This window comes from Penaeus chinensis, chromosome 37 (genome assembly GCF_019202785.1).
Source record: "Penaeus chinensis breed Huanghai No. 1 chromosome 37, ASM1920278v2, whole genome shotgun sequence".
Classification (NCBI taxonomy): domain Eukaryota; kingdom Metazoa; phylum Arthropoda; class Malacostraca; order Decapoda; family Penaeidae; genus Penaeus; species Penaeus chinensis.
In genome coordinates this window covers 23,484,811-23,502,310 of record NC_061855.1, presented here as the reverse complement: position 1 = coordinate 23,502,310, position 17,500 = coordinate 23,484,811, and the positions used below count along the sequence as shown (strand labels likewise).

At 38.2% G+C, this 17,500-nt stretch overlaps 2 protein-coding genes across 5 annotated transcripts in view; one reads left to right on the top strand and one right to left on the bottom strand.

Moving 5' to 3' along the window:
- The window catches only part of LOC125045608 (AP-1 complex subunit gamma-1-like), a 48,000-nt gene extending 40,182 nt beyond the window's left edge, over window positions 1-7,818 (top strand). For all 4 annotated transcript variants that reach the window (XM_047642981.1, XM_047642979.1, XM_047642980.1 and 1 more), the window contains 8 exons: window positions 177-321; window positions 897-992; window positions 1,170-1,338; window positions 1,984-2,116; window positions 2,494-2,697; window positions 2,928-3,079; window positions 3,741-3,833; window positions 4,105-7,818. In XM_047642981.1, coding sequence (XP_047498937.1) covers window positions 177-321; window positions 897-992; window positions 1,170-1,338; window positions 1,984-2,116; window positions 2,494-2,697; window positions 2,928-3,079; window positions 3,741-3,833; window positions 4,105-4,206 — 1,094 coding nt within the window. In that variant the 3' untranslated portion in view covers window positions 4,207-7,818. The remainder of the gene's footprint in view (window positions 1-176; window positions 322-896; window positions 993-1,169; window positions 1,339-1,983; window positions 2,117-2,493; window positions 2,698-2,927; window positions 3,080-3,740; window positions 3,834-4,104) is intronic.
- A 5,492-nt stretch (window positions 7,819-13,310) lies between these two features.
- Window positions 13,311-17,500, bottom strand: part of LOC125045609 (DNA-directed RNA polymerase II subunit RPB11-like) — a 5,663-nt gene continuing 1,473 nt past the window's right edge. Inside the window, exons 2-3 of the mRNA XM_047642983.1 lie at window positions 14,307-14,456; window positions 13,311-13,850 (exon numbers count right to left, since the gene is read on the bottom strand). Of these exons, the coding sequence (XP_047498939.1) occupies window positions 13,722-13,850; window positions 14,307-14,456 (279 nt within the window). The 3' untranslated portion in view covers window positions 13,311-13,721. The remainder of the gene's footprint in view (window positions 13,851-14,306; window positions 14,457-17,500) is intronic.

Below are 17,500 nucleotides of genomic sequence, written 5' to 3'. Positions count from 1 at the left end.
TAGTGTAATGCCATTTCCTTGCATCATCTTAGTTGGGGGGGATTACTGTAAGAAGATCGGTATCTCGTTCATTGAAGTTTGTGCTTATTTTCTGGCTATTTACTTTTCAAGCATCTTTTGCCGAGTGAAATAGAGCTTATTTAGCCAAGACAGTAAAAATAATTGATTTATTTCAGGTCAAGCAGATGTGACTGTGGTGGAGTCTGAACTTATAGAGGTTTATCAGAGGATCCTGTGGTCTTCCCAGTGCAGCATCCCCACCAAGGAGTATGCACTGACCTCTCTCATGAAACTCTCTGCCAGGCTCAGCCATGAAGTAGGGTAAGAACATTGGATTGCCATAACCATTGTGATTTCAGTTTATTAACCCAATGCTGCCGGGTGGTTTCCCAATGCAAAAGCCCGCTGTTGGGGGATTGTGTTGGCACCATAGTGTGTGCAGCATGACTGTACATGCCCCAGTAATATAGTCTAGGCATGCCATGGCATATACGTACATGCCATGGCGACATGGCATGTACGTATGTGATATACACATAGATGGCTCCACAAGTATATAGTAATCAAGGTGTCAATACTAGTCCCACCTACCTCACATGTTTACCCTTTTCCTTAATTTTTGGAAAATGTTAATGTTTGTTCTATATTATTATTAGTATTGTGAATAACATTATGATAATTGCAATGTTAGTAATAAAGATTGAGTATCAGTATTGATAACATTAAAAAAAGGAGAAAGGGAAACCAGGTAAGGTCACCAAGGTTTATTAGTTGACTCCTTGGTGGATGAGTATTTGTGGAGCTTTCTATTTGTAAAGACATTTTTACCAAACAAAATGACAATAGACATTACATGTTCCCTGCCAGGGTTAAGACGATTATTCTTGCCTCAACAGATCAATACAGCAAGTAGTTAGTGCATTTGGTTCACATCTCAACATAGAACTACAGCAGAGGGGTATTGAGTATAACCAGCTGTTTACCAGACATAGGTAAGTTTTTCCCATTTTGTGTTAAAAAAAAAGAAAGGAAAAATATATATATATTGAATTATTATTATTTATTTTTTAGATTATATATTGTAAGTAAGGTTAGAAGAAAATATACTATGACTTATCTCAAGTCTTTAACTCCAATATAGTGAAATACTGATGCCCTTTTCCTTACAGTCACATGCGAGGACCCCTCTTAGAACGAATGCCTCCATTTGAAAATAACCGATTACAGGAGAATGACAAGCTTACCTTGACCAATGGTGTGGATGCGAGTCCAGACAACCAGGCACTATTGAATGACTTCACAGCACCCAATAACAATGCTAATGAAAATTATGAATCTGTAAGAATTTGATTTATTTTATATTTTTATTTATTGATTTATATTTTTTAATGAACATTGAATAATGGAAGAGAGAAAAATGTGAGAATAGGTCGAAGCTTTTCTCTCTGAATCTTGAAGAAAAAGTAACTTGCTGGTATTTCAACCCAGCCACAGTGAATCTTGATCAGATGCCACCGCCAGCCAATTTGTTTATTTTATATTTTGCTAAACTCTTTTAAGATGCTCTAAAGAATAGATATTTATTCTCATCCCCCAAAAATCCTGGAACGGCAGATTCTGAACAATAGAAATAGGTGATACTACATTAAAAAATTGACCATTTAAGTACTGTGGTGACAGCTGTTGCATATGTATGGCATTAGTAGTCCTAAAGTTAAGCCTTATAGATTTATATTGCCTGATTTTTACAATAGTACTTTGTGTGTATATATATATATATATATATATATATATATATATATATATATATATATATATATATATAATTATTGTTAATTTTACCTCTACATATTAATGGCAGTTATTGTGATATCTATTTGGTGTATTATTATGATGGCTTTTCATCTTATCTTCACATTATTATATCAGCCATGAGTTGTATTTTCAATTAATATGCCTCTTCCCTTTTTTTAATTTGATCAGAATGCCTTGTTGGACCTGCTTGGAGGAATGGATCCTGGTGAAAGCAATGCTGTTCAGCCATCCACAACTCCAGCGCCTGTCACTGCACCTGCACCAGCACCAGCTGTCAACTCTGATATATTAGATCTGTTAGGTGAGCCATTCTTATAATTTAATGCACCCTTTCCCCTTCTCCTTCCCCATCCTCTCCCTCTCCCTCTCCCTCTCCCTCTCCCTCTCCCTCTCCCTCTCCCTCTCCCTCTCCCTCTCCCTCTCCCTCTCCCTCTCCCTCTCCCTCTCCCTCTCCCTCTCCCTCTCCCTCTCCCTCTCCCTCTCCCTCTCCCTCTCCCTCTCCCTCCCTTCATTTTCTTTACTTCCTTCTCATCACTTTTGTGTTTAATCAAAGATTAGATTAGTCACTTTATTTGCAGTATGTTCTCCCTCAAGACCTAGCTAAATATTAACTATTTTTTCTGTAAGATACATAGAATGTGTACCTAAACATGTCTGACACTTGACTAATATTGACAGGTGGATTGGATTCAACACCTGCTGCACCTGTGCCAGCCAATATGAACGACACTATGTCATCGGGCCAATCCACCAATTCCAACAACTCGGCATACTTGTTGGACGGTCTGCTCAACAATTCCACCCCTATCATCACCTCTCTCAACCCGGCAGCAACAACAGCCTCCAACACGCTCACAACACCTGCAGTCCAGAAGACTAGTAGTATGTTTTAAGTTATATAGTGTCATTGAACTTAAAGTTGAAAGAGGATTGTATCAGTGCCAAATTAATGAAAGTTTATAATTTTTACTCTCTAAAAATAAATGTATGATAATTACAGACAGCTGGTGGCCTACCCAAAATATAGTTAGATTGATGAAGTTGTGTAATATGTTCTGATGCTTTCAGAACAGTGCTTTCTACCAACAATAATTATCCTTGTCCCATTGCAGGTATACCAGGCATCAATGCTTATAACAAAAATGGAATCAAGTTGGACATGACGTTTGAGGTGCAGGAGACTGTCACAACTATCAACATGCAAGCCACAAACAACACGGGAGCCAATGTCACAGATTTTCTCTTCCAGGCTGCTGTGCCAAAGGTTTGTTCTTTTCTTTGTATTTGATTATACTTCTGAGTTCTGTAGGTATGTCATCCTGTTGTAGTGGAAATGGAATATAAACAAATACTGACTCAAAATGTTTCTTTTGCTAGGGTTTTCCTTTTAACCTTTTGGCTCCCCTTTGCAATGTTATCTCTTTTTCAGCATAAGCATTCTTTGCTTTTTTGCTATTTTCCAATGTCTATATTTGTCATTTGATATTCTCTGTGAAGATGCTAATAGATTGGTTTATGTGGATAGATAGTAACAATGAGTAACTTTGTTATTTCTGTCTATTTAAAAATATTTTTGTACTATTCAATTTTCTTTAACCCAATGGCGACGGGTCACGGCTATCGCCGTCATAACAATACGCACGATGTGAGGCGTGCGGCTGTCCGCAGCGGCGCCGCGCCAAAACGCCCCGAGGCAATGATTCGGCTTGATGGACCGATATCACGCGCTCAGAGTCGGCGCGCTGCCGCCGTTCGCCAGAGCGTAGAGTTTTTTTTAATTTGCTATACCCGGCACCATTGGGTTAATACACCCTGTGCCAATAGTCACGAAAGGCAGGAAAGGCATCCTGAGCATGTCTATTATGGACAGTCCTCCTCCATGTAATATGTAATGTGTTCATTACCTGTGGTATTCCTCTTCACAGTCGTTACAGCTGCAGATGCTAAACCCGAGCAGCACTAGCATGGCTCCAACATCTACCCTGAACCAAATCATCAAGGTCAACAACCCGAACAAGGTAAATAGAGAGTGAGGACATAAGGACTCTGCTCCCAACCCTATTTACTCTTGTTTGTTTGTGTCTCACGGGATTTGCCATGTTTGATTTTGTCATCTTTATTCTTTAAAACAGTAGATATAATATTCATATTTGGCAAAGTAAATGTTAGTTTGTTTTTATTTTTTATTGTAATTTTATTATTCTGTTATTTTGTTTAAAAAATCAGATATTTTTGTCTGTGTAAATTTAGTATGCACTTCATACAAAATGAAATACTTTTTTGACACAGGTGGCATTGAGGATGAGGATAAAGCTGTCATGGTCAGCCAACGGGTCACTCGTCCAGGATCAGGGTGAGATCAGCAACTTCCCCGCGGCTCTTTGGCAGTGACACCACCTGGGCACCCTTCACCCTGTCCACGGAACTTGCATCTCCATCGGCTCCCTCTCATTGTATCACTTTCATGTCAAGAACAATGATTTCTGCATGTCCAAGACAACAACCTTGTATTCTCTCTCTCTCTCTGAGAGGATCTTACTGAAAATTTATTTGCCTGAGATTAGTTCTTTCAGTGATTACTTAAAGATTTTTACCAAGGCAAGAAGATCATGTTTTCTCTTTCTTTTCCATTTTTTTTCCTATCTTGGTGATTTAATGCTGCCATCACCTCATCTCTCATCTTTTGTCTGTTTCTATCATAAGATCATTTTGAATTTTGGTATGTGGTCTCTCTCACACACAACACACACCACCACTAAGAAAGTTGTACTCAAAGAGATAGTCCCTTTCCCCTTTTATGCCATTGTATATCTTCTCAAGATGGTTGTGGTCTTCAATTGGCAGGACAAATGCACTCTGTTCTCTAGAGCTACTACTTGTTTTACCAGACAACATGGTCTTCCTTTCACCTGGTTTTCAACACTATTCGTACTCATCATGTGTGCTCTTGTGTTCTTCCTTGTATCTTCATTTACCATTTGTTTCATGTACATGCTATTCATGTCTTGGCTCATTGGCTCTTATTCATTGATGGAATTTCTTACACAAACAGCAGTATACCAGATAGTTTCATTAGAACTTTCTTGGTATTTTGTGTTTGGTTTCAAGCCTGGTTTCTCTTCCACATCCTTCTCTAGTATGGCATGTGCCCCGTCCTTCCCAATCCATGACTTAACAAGTGCATTGTCACACCTGCATTGTGTATTACTAATGATGAGGTGACAGGAATCTCCCTGTATTGTAGTGTGAGGTTTTTGCTGTTGAGCATTATATCTCTTATTGGACGGTGTGTGATATGCTGACTCTTGTGAGCAATGGTTGTGCTAATGTTGACAATAGAGGGGGTGATATATGTGATAGAAAGATTGAATGGCCAACATTAATTCATGACAGACAACAGTAAGTCAGATGATTATAATGCAGTTAGTTGACTCTGACACAATGAGTTTTCAGATAGTTTTGTTTTTGAAATAGGAGGTGGATGCTCCTTAATTTGAGGATTAAGTCTGATTTGATGTATTCTATTTATTATAACACAATGCAAAGTAAGATTCACAATTATCTAATGTCCAACTCCTCAAAACAATGCTGATGTTCATTGATGTTTTGCTTAACTAATTGTGTGGAAAATTAGGTAACATACATTATGAACCAGTGATTATATTTGGACAATATAACATGGGTTATATTTAAAGCTATTATGGACAGTCTATTTTTCTTTTTGCATTGCAATAAATATTTATATAATTGATGCTTTTTGATGTGTAATTTTAGTGCATCTAATGATTATCCACATATGATTCACATTATGTAAGGTACATAGTTTACTAACAGCTGTATTCCATCTGATCCCTTGATAAGGTCAAGTAACATAACTCCAGAATACAGACCTCAACTGATCATATTTTATGATCACAGTGTTCATGATGAAATGTTTGACTAAGATGATGGTTTGTAAGTTGCTTTATACATGGATTTGTTTCCAGTAAAGGATATATTACTTCAGCAAAACTGGAATTTGACTTTGTCATCATATTAGTAACTTACAAGATGGAGTGTCTGTTGCAGTACTGTACACATTGAAAACCACAACACCTGTGTTACAATCTTTAGCTGTCACACTTGTACTTCCCTTTGTACTTAAGTGATCTGTTGCATGTATTGGGAATTCTTTTTGTAACATTAAAACACATGTGTTAAATAGGTACCCTATTGATGATTATGATTATTTGCCTTACAGTGTAAAATGCTTTTTCGCATCTTTGAATAAGATATATTTTTTTTTATTGGGTAAAGACTGATTGCCATTTTTAAAGTTTAGGATTGTACTTAAAAGCCCAAATGGCTGTTAGGACATTGTGAAATATGTATAGTATGTATTTCCTTTTTCTTACGCTTTTTAGTCTATGCCAAATACTATTAACCAGTGAGATTTGAAGTACTGGCTGCATATGATCTACCCCTTTTATTAGGAAAGAATCTATCAAGTGCTCCATTGTGTGCCAGATACCACCCCACTATCACAGCTGAGGTGGGGTAGAAGATGAATTGTTCTTCAAAAGTATATATATTAAATAAAGAAAAGTAAAAAAAAAAAAGAAAATATATCAAAAAGTGGACTTAATAGATCGTTGAACTGGGAGGAAGAAAGTCTTTTTTTTGTTTTCTTTTTCTTTTATTTGACAAAAAAATAATTATATCCATGGAACCTAATTTTTGTTTGATTTAAAGTTACTTTTATTTTGTGTAAGTCAGGATTATGTAAATAACCATATCAGGAAGAGCAAGCTGCTGATAATGATGAGTAGGTGTTCCATAATTGTTGTAAATACTTGTTATAAGTGATGCACAGTGAGAGGGCTTGGAGAACCTTGCCGTGAGCCCAGCTATTGTGTGTAAAAAAAACCAAGAGTCCATCCACATCATTTATTTTTTCTCCTTTGTATTTCGTAGGTGATTTGAATCAGTACCAAATTTTTATGTTCTGTTATTTAAATTGGTGATGGAGTATGAATTTGTTTTGTTATGGCAAATTTATGCCCAAGGCGCCAAATGCAAGTTTTGACAGTTTCCTACAAATGTCAAAAGGTAAAACTGGCCTGTGAAGAGCCTGGGACAACATTTACGATCCTAGGCTCTGTCATTTTATTTCATTGTTACACAGTAGGACCCATAGGCCCAAGAGGTATATATTTTGTGGAATGTGTCCTGTTGTATTAAATTTATTTAGTGTTTGTATATTTTATGTCATTTAGGAATGATGTATCTATATATTGTTTGATATAATGATTGAGTTATAAGAAAAAATTATTATGTATATAAAACTTCCAGGGCTGCTTTCAGAAAAAGTGTCAGGGAATGTCTTAATAGCACCCAGACAAAAAGTGATGGGGCAGTGGGAAGGAAGAAATATATGACAGATTTTACATTCTTTCAAAAGGAATTTTATATGCTGAGTGAAATTAACCCCCAAAATACCCTTCCACTTAACTGCTGCACTTGTGAGATGAGGCTGGATTTAACCCCTGTGACTTTTTTTTTTCTTTGGTGTGTGAAGTGGTCATCAAAATTGAATGAATTAAGAATGTAAATTGCTTTTATGTGGCACATGGTACATGTCTGCACTCCTGTGGAATAGATCTTCTTGATCTCAAGATAGAGATTATAAATTAAAGTCACTGCAAACCAACTTGGGCAACAGATGGGAACAGCAACCTTAAACTATTTTGGTGACATGTTTGTAGTTCCCCTGTCAGCCAAGACCACAAGTCTTCACAACCAAATACCAGAAGTTGGCAGGGTCTGCATCGCTCATTGAGATGAATGTTTGTCTCCTTTCCAATGGGTATTGTCTTGGGGTGTGTGGCACCCTTCCCCACTCCATTGCTAGACAGTAGGCCAGGTCCACTAAGCCATTCCATGTTCTCTGGTGATGTAAAATGAGCCCTCTGGCATCATGTCATATTGATAATTTGGGGAAATAAATTTATCAATGACTTTTTATATTGTTGTTTTCCTCTGGTCTGGTCAGTGATTCAAGTATCCTAGATATGGAATGCCATACAGAAGATAAGAAATATGATGTATTTTGAGAATTTATTTACTCATATTTTAACATAAATTTATTTAATTGATTTAAAAAAAAATCCAATACCCTTTCAAATATAAAGTAAATTAAAATTGTTTCTTCTTTTCCTCACAAATATTGTGAGGAAAAATTTGGAAACCTGATACATTTACCACATGCATTTCTGAGAGCAATGACAAAGAAAAAGAAAAGAAAAGAGAATGAGAAAAAAAAATTAAAAGTATATTCATGCATATACCCATACAGTACAGTACATACAGACAACATCTAGAGAATTTTTTGCCCCCCTCCTTCCTATGCCTGTTGTTATCATGGAGGGAGGTGCATATGAGACGGGGACTGAGGCCCAATATAGGGGATCACCCTTATTTTGGTCCTCAGCCCTTGTCTCAACTAATTTTACATGGTCTTTTCTTCTCCTCTCCTTTTCCTTCTCTTCTTGATCCCCCTCTTCCGTCTACTTATCCTAATTGTTACCTCATTTTTACCTTTCTTGTCACAGTACTTTATGATAATGCTATACTTGGGGGCTTTGCCCACAAACCCCACCCTATCAGTGTACTAACCTTAGACAACACGGCAGAAAATTTTCAATAAATAATAACCCCAACCTTCTCTTTATCCCCTTTTCTTTTTCCTTCTCTTCTAGTATCCACTTCCTAAGGCATGGTAGCCATGTTGAAAGGATGAAAGGCTAACTTTGTGCCAGTCATGAATGGCCTAGGGAAGCCATGGGCATAGTATTCCTGTTTATTTGTCCAGCCTTACTCCTCAAGGGGACCCAGAGGAGTGAACCGTTTCTCTCCCCAACATTCTCTAGGCTTATCATGGCAAGTAAGAAAGATTCTGTACCTTTGCTATGGAAAATAAGGTTTGCCACTTTATCAACAAGCCCCATTGATTTTAATTCCCCCAGCTATCTGACCCCAGGCTCTAATTGGACCACAATACTACTACCCTATCCTCAATATCTACTCTCACCTTAGTGCAGTCCAATCTCATCCTCCCTCAATACTTGAACTAAACTGTCTCCATCTACCCAACAAACTGCAAGGATTGGTCAGACTGTGGAGAAGACTTACTCACCTGCCTTATTGACTATTATAGAGTAGCAGTAAAATATTACAGCCATTCCCTCTTAAGGCTGCCGTAAGACCCCCACCAATATCGCTAAATTACATTCTATAGATATGATCTCCCCCCATGATGTTAATACTGGTGGAAAGTCCATCCCTGTCCAACCATATCAACCCCCCCCCTCCCCCCCATCATGATCCAAGATACCATGTCTACACCTCATCCACTCTTCTCCAAGCATCCATTCCTTCTACACTCAAAAGTGACTACTGACATCCATCCTTCTACTCAAAATCCCCCACTTTTTCCTTTTAATCTAATCACCTTGTTAATCCCTAGCTAAGCTATCCTTATCCCTCTTTATGTTTCATTGCCATACTATCCTGAACTGCTGTAAGACTTTTAATGTGTAGCACATCTAAACATCAATTAACACCTCTCTTTGAAAGTTCTATGGTGCTAAGTGACTTTTAAAGTCTATCACTTTTATTTTGCTTTGTAACCATTAACCAATAACCACTTCCTTCTCTTCTTCAATCCCTTCTGTCTGCTTCCTAAGGTGCAAGAGCTGTATCTACTGTACTAAATGACTTCCAGGAGCTATGGGCACAGTATTCCCTTGGTTAATCTTTCCCACATATTTCAGGCTCACCATGGCCAATAATAAAATGTTTGTACCCTTATTAAGTGCACTAAGGCTTGCCCATTCAACTAGCTTATCTAAATTTGATGTCCCTGACCCCTGCAACTCCTTTGATCATGGTTCCGACCACTGCTACTACTACCCCCTCTTCGATGCTTGCTGTCAACTCTATCCATTCCGAATCATTCACCCAGGTAATTACTCAACATTCAGAATACATACCTTCCTCTCTCCCAACATGCTCCACTCCATCTCTTCCTCCACAGATTTAATTTTCTACCTCTTCTCTTGTTACTACTCTTCATCCTTATTGTCCTCCTCCCCACAGTAACACTACACACCACTCCCTCTTCCACCACCTCTATAAACCTGTTGATTACTCTTTTTAGCTGTCATATGGAAATGATTCTTTGTGATTCTCCCTACAGGTCCGTACTCTGATAATGCACTCCTTTTCCAACAATATTTTTAAAAAACAAGTAGGGAAAATTTCCTTCCGTAACTGTTCCGATCATTCATGCTTTGTAATGGTTACATTAAAGTCCCTAGCACATGCATTATCTACCCTGACTGACCTAACTAGCAAACTTATTCCTGCCCAGCCTCAATCCTCCCTTAATACTTGTACCGCAACTGTTTCCACCTCCCTGGTTGATTGCCCAGTGTATGACAAGGAATGGACAGACACTCAAAACGACCTGTTTGCTGCCTCACTATTCCTCCCAGAGGCCACCGTAAATCCTACACTAATATTGCCTAGGTTAGCTATGACCTCCCTAAAGGAGTTTATATTGGCTAAGTGTCCTGCCATGTCTAACCATTGCACCACCTTTCCAGTCAATGGCTCCACAGCCTACTGCCCTCTATGTGCCCAACCTGGTCATGACTGTACAAATTGCTCTCCACAATCACGCAGGTGTGGCAATTGTGGTGGTTCCCATAATGTGTTTTATAGGAGCTGCCCTGCCTACATGCTTGAAACGAAGGTATTGGTTCTCAGATTCGAGTGTCTCTGATGAGATTTACCTCTATCTACCTAATTCAAGGATGTCCTTTGATCCACTCCTCTTCCATCTTCCCAAGATGTTTCAGCATCACTCCAGTATCTCTTCCCTCTACCCTTACCATCCTACCTCAACTCCCTCTCTCCCCCAGTCCTTTTTTTTTCCAGTCTAAATTCTGATACTGGTTACAAAGCAAAATAAATATGCTAGACATCAAAGAGCATATAGCACTATAGTAAGGTGTATTAGTTAAAAGGGTAAATTAAGTGTGCTGCATGTCAAAAGTCGTAAAGCAGTTCGGGATAGTAAAGCAAAGGGGCAAAGAAGGTGTCAGGGTAGAGAGGATAAGTGAAAATGGGCTAAAGGGGGCTTAAGGCCAATTAGATAAGTTTCTGGAGAAGTGTCAGGTGGAAGAAAATCCTGGGAAGGGGGTTGTTGTAACAGTGTCACATGTATATCCAGGAAACAGAAGGGATAAAGCAGAAGGAATTGGGGATCATGCAGATGAAGCAGGGGGAATATGTGTTGGGAGGGAGTGGGAGAAAGGAGTGTAGGGGGAACATGAATAGGAGGAGGATGGATGTTGGCAATTACTTAGTGTACAGGGAATGCGAGTAAATAGACTGGGAGATGGATGAGTGTACAGGGAAGGGGAGTAAATAGACTGGGAGATGGATGAGATTACAGGGAATGGGAGTAAATAGACTGGGAGATGGGTGAGATGTAGGCATGTTATTTTGGGTCAAGAGAAATGAAGGTTTTCTTAAGAAGGGGTGAAAAAGAGATAGGTATTTGAGGGGTAGACCAAGAGGTAGGTTGCTGGAGATGGGGTGGAATGTTTAGATTGTCTGCTACAGGTAGAGCAAGGTGGGAGAGGGGTAGGTGTTGGGGAAGTGGTAGAGATTGGGGTGTCTGGATTTAGAATTGCAAAAGAATCTGATTGGCAGAGGAAGATGGTAGAAGTGGATATGTAAGATAGAGAAATAGATACAGGGGGTGATGTAGAAACATCTTGGAAGGAAGGAGAAGAGGCAGAGTGAAGGGCAGCAATGGAGTAGGGAGTAAGAGAAAAACCTCGTTAACATGTCTGACCCTGTGTAAAGTGAGGCCAAGTTTGAATCTGAGAGTTGCCACCTCACACTCAAACTTGTAGATAGGGCAGCCCATATGAAAGACATTATGGGAGCCACTACAACTGGCACATGTGCATGTTTGATCAATCATGACCAGGTTGGGCACATAGAGGGCATCAGTTGTGGGGTGGCAGTGTTTGGCAGGGTGACCTAGCCAACTGAATCCAGTTGTGTCATGGCAATCAAATTACCAAAAATCTGGACATTAGGCTGATGTGAGCAGCCGCTCTGCCAGGTGGCTGCTTGTAGGTAGGGGGCATGTGAACGCAACTCTAGGCCTCCTATTTGCAAAATTATTTACTCTTTTTATGTATAAGCATTTTTAGCTTTTTGGCCATTTTCCAATGTTCATACTTGCTATTTGATTTGCATTATCCAGATGGTAATTGTTTTTTTCTTTGCACAAACTCCATATCATCTCTACGTAGTTACAACTCAATGCAAGAAAAATAAAACTATGTAACACTATGACACTGTGTCATTAAAAAAAGTAATATTCCAATTTCTGTAAAAACTTGGCACCAGGAATACGATGCTGAGCATGAAAATTGCATCCTCCATGGAGCTGATGCTCTCCCAGTCACCACTCACGGACATTACATTCCGCACTCGTACATCAATGGGAATAATTGAAAATCGCCAAATGAGTAAAATAAACTTTTCAATAGGTTTGTGCACTCACGGTGAGTCTTTTCCATCATCCTGGACTTCAGCTGAAAAGTTCTAAATGACAGGTTTGCAATCATATGGCCTACAGCCAGATTTTCCTGTGACAGCATGTTCACGTCACTTGCCCTTCGACCCAAATTGTTTCATGACGTGATGGTTACGTCACCTGGATCTAAGGGACTAGATGCCTCAATTATGACACTAACAGGGTGGACTTTGATATGGTCAGAGGATAGGGAGGGATTCTCAGCCAATATTAACATGAAGGGGAAGGTCATGTCTATAGAATGTAATATTGGCAATATTGTTGGAGGACTTATGGCAGCCTCTAGGGAGAATGATGTAGCATTGTACTGATACTGCGTCATAGTCCACAAGGCAGGCAAGTAAGTCTTCATAGACAGGGTAGTTTGTCGGGAAGATGGAGGGAGGGATTTGGATATAGCTGTGACAAGGCGGAACGATCAGGGCAGCTGCAGATCGAAACTTTGCCTATTTGTCTTTGGAGGCATTGTAGGAAGAGGAGAATGTTATCTGAGTAAGGGCAACAGAGGGGATTACAAAAAACCAATTGTGTCTGGCTGGGCTAAACAGAGTACTTCAAAGATTTATCACTTTTGTGTAAACATAGATAATTCCACAAAGGCTTAAGACATGATGGAGTCAATTTAAAATCCTTCATGATTATAGCTATTAGTGTTACTAATAACATTTGAATAATCAAAGTCAATGATAATAATGACTACAGTAACATTATTAGTTGAATAGAATAAATTCAGGCAATATCAGTTAGGCCTACTAAGCAAAATTCACAAAACAAAACTGAAGTGGACAGTACATGTACCCAATGTCAATGGATAAATAAAATGGTTTATTTTAGATTGAAGTTTTCAAAATTTATTAAGAATATGTTTTTTTGTCAACATATATTTTAACACTTAGCATCTTAGTGTTCTCGATGGATATTCCTTCAAATATCACGGGGGAGATTATGCCAGTGTGGTTTAATATGAAAGCTAATAAAGTATCATTTAAAAAATCATATTCCAAATTTGCTTACTGGCATTGAAAATGACAAATTTTATCAAACAACAACATTTTTAAATAAGAATCTTGAAAATGACTCTCAACTTAAATTTTTTTAAAAGAGCAAAACACAAATCATTTAGTGATTTACATGAAAGCGTGACCAATGCATGATCCATTACTTGAAGACAAACATGAAGTCGTGATAATCTAATGAAATGGTTAGAGAATGATTGGTGGAGCCGATCGCCAGAATTTTGACCCTCTTAGTCAAAGCCTTCCTTCTTCTCTCGGATGGCTTCTCTGAATCTCTCCTCAAGAAGGGAGAGTTCGGATATCAAGTCTGTGATGGCGTTCATGAAGGCGTCGTGTGGGGTGTAACTGGCATCTGAAGTCTGGAGAAATATGCAATTAATAGTGAAGAGGGTGCAGTTTTGAAAAAAAAACGTAATAATGATAATGAATCATTTCACAAAGTAGAATGTGTGATAACTTCATCAGAATCAAATACTTCCAATGAATTTATAACCCAAAATGTTTACATGTTTGCCTTATGTAAATATTCATTATCAATCATTCTTTCTATAATAATCAATAAAAAACAAATATAAAATACAAAATAAATAATCAGACCAAAAATATGTTATTAATAATTACCAGTTAATTAAATAATTATTATATAAATATCAAAGAGAAGCCTGCAAATCTAACAGGAAAAGCCAGTCAACCTTAAACACTGCAGGTAAATCTGCAACACACAACCAATGGAGTCACAAGCAGTAAGACCATACCTCTAAAACACCAAATAAGGCAGAAATGAGGAAATATGAACCAAAATCAACTTCAAGTACCTGTATTCTGAGTAACACTTTATGCTCTAGAGGATGAGGGTTCTTATAGCCAGTAAAAATTACATTAGGGTCCTTCAGCAGCTGCATACGAATCATGTTGCCTAGGGTGTGATCCTCCTTGTTGATGGTGTAAATGGCAGCATTTGGAACCTGCAAGTTGCAGACAGTTAGATTCTGGTGACACACTCTACCATGGCATTACTTATGCATATCAGTTCATAAATGTCCAGGGAAAGTTTTATACCACATAGAAATGAGATGGCAAATAATCACTAATAATATAATAATAATATTAACAATAATATACTACTAACAATAATAATAATAATAATGATAATGATGAAGATAATGATGAAGATGAAGATGAAGATGAAGATGAAGAAGATGATGATGATGATGATGATGATGATGATGATGATGATGATGATGATGATGATGATGATGATGATGATGATGATGATGATAATGATGATAATAATAATAATAACACAATAAAACAAATCATCCATAGTTTTGGTAGGCAGTAAAGATAACAGGATGACTGAGTCGGACAGTGGTGTGGGGCATAAAGGAGGGTTGATGGCAGTCAAGGGAATTGATCCTAAAAATGATCCTAAAGTCCATAACAACCAATGTGTATGGTTACACTGGCTGCATGGAGGTGGCAGTGGAATTTTGTTTTTTGTGCCTTACACTAATGAATGCTCTATTCTGAATGAACCAAAGAACAAATAGAAAGGGCAATGATAGGACTTTCTTTCAATTTATAAGAGTAGCCAATTAGCATGCAAAAAAAACATGGAAAATCAATGGGAAATGATCAGAAAACTTTCTATATTCAATACTCTTACTTCTAGAACTATAAAATACAGAGACAACTAGGTATCAAATTTAGAAAATTCAGTGTAATTGATTTCTGGCACCTTTGGCAACCTTAGATATAATAATGTGACTCCAGAAGATGCATTAAACAAATATCTTCCACCTGCCAAAAACTCACACAAATCTGTAGGATCATTTTCTATTAAGAACAACAAAAATGAAAAGTGTGAATTCAGTAAAACTTTATAGTACAGACATACTCGCCAGAGACTAGGCCTCCAACACCATGTCACAAAATCTATTCAACAACCTAAATTGCCATGACTGGGCATACTGCTCTGTTCCCTAACACCCCCAGCAAACACTGTCTTCACCTCTGTATGCACGGCAAGATAGAGCTGAAACTCAGGAGCACCAAGTGGATTAAGGTTGTGAGTGGCACTTTCCGCAATCTTTTTTTGTGTCAGTAGAATATAGCCTGTACTGATGAATACATATTGTCCAAAAGATAGATTTTTCTTGTAAGCCAGCCTTACTTGAAATTGATATGATACTTTCAGTTTCAAAAGCATAATATCACAAAAATATTATTACTATATATGCGTATAAGGGGAAATGTCTTTCTGTTTGTATGTGATACATACAGAAAGCTTCATATTTACGAGGAAATGCAAAAATTGATGGAAATAGTGCTAGTGTTCTGCCATGAGGGCTCCCTCCTACAGTGTTGGCTATGTTATGGAAAACTGAATAACATTAAAATATATAGAAAACAACACAAAGTTATTTACTATTAGTGTTACTGCAAAGAGTGCAAATTATATAAAGAGATACTTCCTCTATGGCTGTGATCGTTCTGCTGGAATGAGCCTTAGACTGACGTTTTATACTAACCAATCAGGTCACACCATGCGACCTGATCCACCAATCAAAGCAATTACTAGTTTCCAGCCAGTCAGGTCAAGGTACATCATAATCACGCAATCTAGTGTGAACAAATCACATGATTACACGTCATAATTACATACGTCACATAATTATCAACCAACCAAGTAAGACTAGCAGCAGAGCCATCTATTACGTAAAAAAAAAATATATATATATAATAAACAGTCAGTCTGTAGTCAGTCATCATGGCAAAAACACATGCCAAACGTTATGGGGCTCGTAGAAGCCATGGCAAGATTAGATGCCATACATGTTAGGGTCCATTAAGAGCATGGCAAGAATAGATGCCACATGGGGCGAATGGGTTAAATTTGATTGGTTTGTGAGTCACGCCATCAAAGGTAATTGGCGTATGACATCGCAGACTTTACCCACACAGCAGGTTTCCTCCCCATCCCTCTCCTCCCAACCAAACAGAGCGGAAAGTGGCATTGGAAACATCAACATTCAACTAGTAAAAAAAAAAGCAGTATTACGAGTCTATGCATGAGCTTCTCTCCTTTAACATTTGTTTACAGAGATACCGTATTGGGAAGTGTTTTAAATTGGGTATTTGTTACTGAGAGTGATGCACCCTCCAGAGATGAAGTTCCAAACCCAGGATAACATGTGAACCCAAAATCCAAACCCAACCTTTCTTACATTCTATTTACTCCCTAGAAAAGGGGGTAAGCTGCCCTGTACCCCCTTTGATTAACACTTTGTGTGAACTTACAGAAAAGGTGACATTAAGAACTCTGGCTGTGTGAGGGTGGACTTAGTCACTGAGCGGTGCCATGCAGAAGGTATTTTAATAATTTCCCTGTAAATATGAGGCTACTGCAGTTACACCTGTATTGCTTCCTACTCTACTCTTTATGCTCTATACGATGGCAGTGTCCATTTCCCTCTATCTCTGTGCATTGCTTTCAGTAACATTAATCTTAAATTGATGCATTTTATCGATATCTGGTGTCAAAAAAGGGTTAATTTTCCGAATATGACAATCGGGTCTTCCCTTACAATATTTATATCATCAGATTTGTCCTCGTGTGATGAGAACGAATCTGATGATAATCTCCGTCGGATTCTCCAGCCGACAATCTTGATGTGATTTGATAAGTCCCGATAGCAGGGGAGGGCATGAAGTAGATCAGGGAAATTACGGTCTAAAACAGGCTTAAATAAGCAAAATAGAGAACAGAAATGTGCAAAACAAGCACAAAAAACGCTTAAAATCGGCAAATGAAACTCTACGGACATTGCCGCCACATTTGAAAGTCTACGGACCGACGCGCCAATTTTCGAAAAAACTCTACGGGAACCAAAGCAAAAAATCTACGGGATTTCATATAATCCAGATCCCCTGTGGTAATCGTATAATGCGTCCTAACCAATAAACCAACCTAACCTAACCCTGTGGGATTTATACACTACGATCTATA